This window comes from Pediculus humanus, genomic scaffold (assembly GCF_000006295.1).
Source record: "Pediculus humanus corporis 1103172108318 genomic scaffold, whole genome shotgun sequence".
In the NCBI taxonomy this organism is placed as follows: Eukaryota; Metazoa; Arthropoda; class Insecta; order Psocodea; family Pediculidae; genus Pediculus; species Pediculus humanus.
Window position 1 is genome coordinate 265,563 of NW_002987887.1, and position 4,678 is coordinate 270,240.

At 39.6% G+C, this 4,678-nt stretch overlaps 1 protein-coding gene across 1 annotated transcript; it reads left to right on the plus strand.

Annotated features, from left to right (window-relative positions):
• Positions 1-1,676: 1,676 nt before the first annotated feature.
• Positions 1,677-4,042, plus strand: Phum_PHUM601660 (Thread biopolymer filament subunit gamma, putative; the record flags this gene model as incomplete). The annotated part of the gene is made up of 3 exons (XM_002432769.1): positions 1,677-1,685; positions 1,922-2,101; positions 2,183-4,042. The coding sequence occupies 3 exons, from the start codon at positions 1,677-1,679 to the stop codon at positions 4,040-4,042; spliced, it is 2,049 nt and encodes a 682-aa protein (XP_002432814.1).
• Positions 4,043-4,678: the final 636 nt, after the last annotated feature.

Below are 4,678 nucleotides of genomic sequence, written 5' to 3' on the forward strand. Positions count from 1 at the left end.
AAGGGCAGGCATGAAAGTGAGGGAAAGTAAGGTTGAAAGAGAGAGAGAGAGAGAGAGAAAGATCGAAATACAAGGGGGGAAAAAGAGAGAGAGAGAAAGATCGAAATACAAGGGAGGAAAAAGAGAGAGAGAGAAAGATCGAAATACAAGGGAGGAAAAAGAGAGAGAAAAATATGAGGTAAAGGGAGTGAGGGAAAGAAAAAAAAAAGTAAAAAGGACAGAGAGAGAGAAAGAGAAAAAAAGAAAGAGTTAAAGAGAACAAAAAGAGAGAGAGAGTGAAAGATCAAAATACAAGAAGGCAGAAAGAGAGAGAAAAAGTGAAATAAAGGGAGAGAGAAAGAAAAGAGGTAAAGAGACAAAGAGAGAGTAAAAAAAACGTAAAGGAACAGAGAGAGAGAGAGAGAGAGAGAGAAAAGAAGTAAAGGGAGAGAAAAGTGGTAAAGGGAGTTAAAGTGAGGGAAAATTTGAAAGTATTAGAATAAAAAATGAAGAAAAAAAGATGAAAAAAGAGATGAATAGAGAAAAAGAGAGAGAGAGAGAGAGAAAGAGGGAGAGGTTACAATTACGACAGAACAAACAAACAACAAACAATGTTCACAAACCTTAAATGTTATCAAAAACGAGAAAATGACGAAATATTATTATAATAAAAAAAAAAAAAAAAATTTTTTCAGCAAAAATAAAAAAGAGGGAGAAAGACATTTTTTATTAATAATAATAATAATAATAATAATAATGATGATGATGATAATAAAATTCCGGTCAATGAATAAGAAGTACATAAATTAAAATATTGTTACGATCGTTTGTGACGTAATTAAAAATCAAGTCCACACAATAATCGATCTTGTAAAATAAAAAAATTTTTATTAAAAAAGCGTCAAAAAAACCCCAAATGATAATAATAATAATAATAATAATGATGATGATGATGATAAAAAAAAAAATTTTCCAACCTGGAGAAACACTCCCCGATTTAAATAAGAATTTTCCAGGTTTAGAAAACGAAATCTCTTAAGTTATGTGGAAAATGAGTATGATAATGAATAAGGTTCGAATTAAAGATGGCCGATGATGAGAGAAAAATGGTCGGTGATGAAAATTAGGTTAACCTAATAAGAAATGATCATCATTAACATAATTTTTTTTTTTTCCAATTGATTGCATAACGACTGGAAAAATTTTTCCTTGGATAAAATTTCATATTGAAAAGTTTAAGAGGGTATGTGAATGTTGTTTCCGGTTGTTGTTGTTGTTGTTTGTTTTTTTCATAAGTAAAATATATCATATTTGTCAATTTTAGGTAAAAGTCCTTGGATATATGCGAATACTATCCAAAGGATATGTCGGTCATAATGATAATAAAATATATTTAATTTTGCTTGTTATATACGTTTTTGGGTGATAATAAACAGATATTGATGAGAGATGAAGACCTCGAAAATTTTTTTAAGAAGAAAAGAAAAAAAAGTAGGCGACAAATTATAAAAGATGAAACCATGATTATGATTATCTAATTATAAAAATTGACTTAATCGGTTTTGATATTAAGATGACCGATCGTTATTACGTAGATGGACCATTTTTTTAACCAAAGACTTAAAGTATATAAGCCGAGTTCAAATGTCATTCGTCACTCTTCTCTTTTGTGAAAGAACCATTCTACTACCAGCAGAATGAAAACGGTAAGTTTTCTTTTACTTTTACCAATTTTTTTTTTTTTTTTTTGATTTTTGTTGGTTTTTTTGGATTTTTCCAAAACGGTTTTAACGATTTTGGGGGGTAGGCCAAAGTAAGAGCGAAAGTTTTGAGGAGAAAATTATTGCTCCTCCGGATAGTATAGGATCCGCCATTTTATAAATGATATTTATATATACGATGGGTTAGTCAGATAATAAAAATAAAATTTTTTACCATACAGGTCGCTTTAATTCTTTTGGTAGCCGCTTGCGCCTACGCCAAACCCGAAGCTGTTGAATCTAGCACTGCTGCTAGCGTAGACAGCGTTAAAGCTGGTACTGACCTCTCAGTCTCCAGCACTGTTGCTCCACTCGTTAGTGGCGGTCTCGCTACTGGAGTCGAAGGTGGTCTCTTGTCCGCTGTAAGTATAAATAATGAAGTGTGATATGACGAAAGAGAAAGATGAGGGTATGGGTTGTGATTTGATTATTTGTATCGATAGGGTTTGGCTGGTGGACTCGTCGGTGATGCTGTTTCTGCTGCTGGCCTCGGACTCGGATCCGGAGTCGTCAGCGGTGGAGTCGTCGGCGGTGATGTTGTCTCTGGCGGAGTTGTAGGAGACGCTGCCCTCGGTGGTGGTCTCGTCAGCGGTGGACTCGTCAGCGGAGGACTCGTCGGTGCCGGTCTCGGTGATGGACTCGTTGGAGGTGGACTCGTCGGAGGTGGTCTCGTCAGCGGTGGAGTCGTCGGAGGTGGACTCGGTGGTGGACTCGTCGGTGGTGACCTCGGAGTTGTAGGAGGCGGTTTGGTTGGAGACTTGGGATCCACCGTTGCCTACGACAGCGCTGCTGGACTTACCGGACTCGCTGGTGGACTCTCTGGTGGACTCTCTGGAGTTAGCGGTGTTTCTTACGGATCTGGATTCGGATACGGAGTCGGAGTTGGAAGCGGAGTCGGTGTCGGAGTTTCTGCCCTCTCTGGACCAATCCCAGTCAGCACTCAAGCCCTCGGAGCCGCCGGACCAGCTGTCCCAGTCCAACAATACGAACTCGGTCACGCCAGACAAGTACAAACCGTTCAACACTTTGACGTCAACAACGTTGTCCCAGTCTCTGGATACGCTGTCAAGAGAGAAAGAGTTAACGTCCCAGTCCGCAAATACGTCAGAACCGAAAAAGTTGTTCCATTGAAATTCGAATCCGTTCACCCAGTCCAAACCTACGAAAACTACGCCGTCCGTACCGCTGTCCCAGTCCAAAAATACTCTGTCCAACGCCAAGAAGTCAACGTTCCAGTCCAAAAATTGGTTAAATCCCAAAGCGTTCAACAATTCAGAGTTGACACCGTCACCCCAGTCAGAGAAGTACAAAGATTCCAAGTCCAAAAAGTCGTCCCAGTCGTCACCCAACAAGTCAAAACCGAACAAGTCGAAGTCCCAGTACAAAAATTCGTCAAGAACAGCCACGTCGTCCCAGTCACCGTCGAACGTGTCACCCCAGTCCAACACGTCCAAAGAGTCAGCGTACAACGTGTCGTCCCACACCAACACTACGAATACAAAACGCACAACGTTAGATTGCCAGTCCAAAAATTGGTCAAATCCCAAAAAGTCGCTCAAGTCAGAGTATCTGCCGTCACCCCAGTCCCAGGAGTTGAATCCCACGAAGTCAAACGTGTCGTCCCAGTCCAATCTTACCAAGTTACCAGAAACCGTGTTGCTTTGCCAGTCAACACCTTCGATGTTCAAGGATCACTCCCAGTCAACACCGTCAACCTTAACGGTGGAGTCGGACTCGACGCTGGAGTCGGAGCTGGATTTGGATACGGAGTCGGAGTTGGAGCCGGAGTCGGTCTCGGTGCCGGAGTCGGTGTTTCTGGATTCGAATACTCTAGTGTAACTGCTGCCCCAGCTGTTTCTGGTGGATTCGTTTCCACCACATCTGCCCCACTCTTGTCCGGTGGAGTCTCTGAATACTCTTCTGGAGTCGTCGGAAGCGGTCTCGTCGGAGGTGGCGTTCTCGGAGGCGGTCTCGTCGGAGGTGGCGTTCTCGGAGGTGGTCTCGTCAGCGGTGGAGTCGTCGGAGGTGCTTTGTCTAGCGGAGTCGTCGACGGAGGAGTCGTAGGAACTCTCCCAGTTTCCGGAGTCGTTGGTGCCGGACCAGAAGTTACCGTTGGAGGTGGTGTTCTCGGAGGTGGAGTCGTCGGAACCGGAGTTTCCGGTGGATTCGGTGACTTTTCCTCTACCACCGTTGCCCCACTCGCCGGAGGTTTCTCCACCACCGTCGCCCCATTCACCACCACCTCTTCCTCTTTCGGAAGCTCCTTCTCTTCCGGATTCGGAAACTTGTACAAGAAAAAATAAGTTTCTCATCCCTTTACACACATACCCCCCTCCCCTTTTCTCCATCTAAAGAGTTATATATTATATAGTAGATAGTTTATTCTAATATGATGACAAAAGCAAAACGAATTGGATAATACGTGAAAAGAATAAATAATGTGAGAGTCGATCCGAAACGAAAAATTTCTCATGACTCTCATCACCCAAAAATAAAAAAATAAAAAAAAATTCTATTTGTTAACCAGAATGTAGTAGTTCAATAAATAAATAAATAAAAAATTATTTAAAATAATAATAATAATTATGTATATTTTTATTTAAACAAAAACCTTTTCCAACGATAGAGACCTATAATATAATAGTGTCAGCAGATAATCTATACAACAAAAAAAAAACAATATATCCGTTTGATAAAAAAAAAAAAGAAAAACTTATTAAACAAGTTAATAAATCAATAAATTTATTTATTTATTTAATAATATTTAAATCCGACGTTAACATTAATAAAAAAAAAATTACTTAACTTATTATGTTAATAAAATAAAAAAAAAAGTTAAGAAATTCATTTATCTATATGGCTAAAGATTGCAAAATTTTATTCATTTTATTTTTTTTTTACAAAATGGCGACAAGTCGTGGTATGTGCCACGTTTAAAA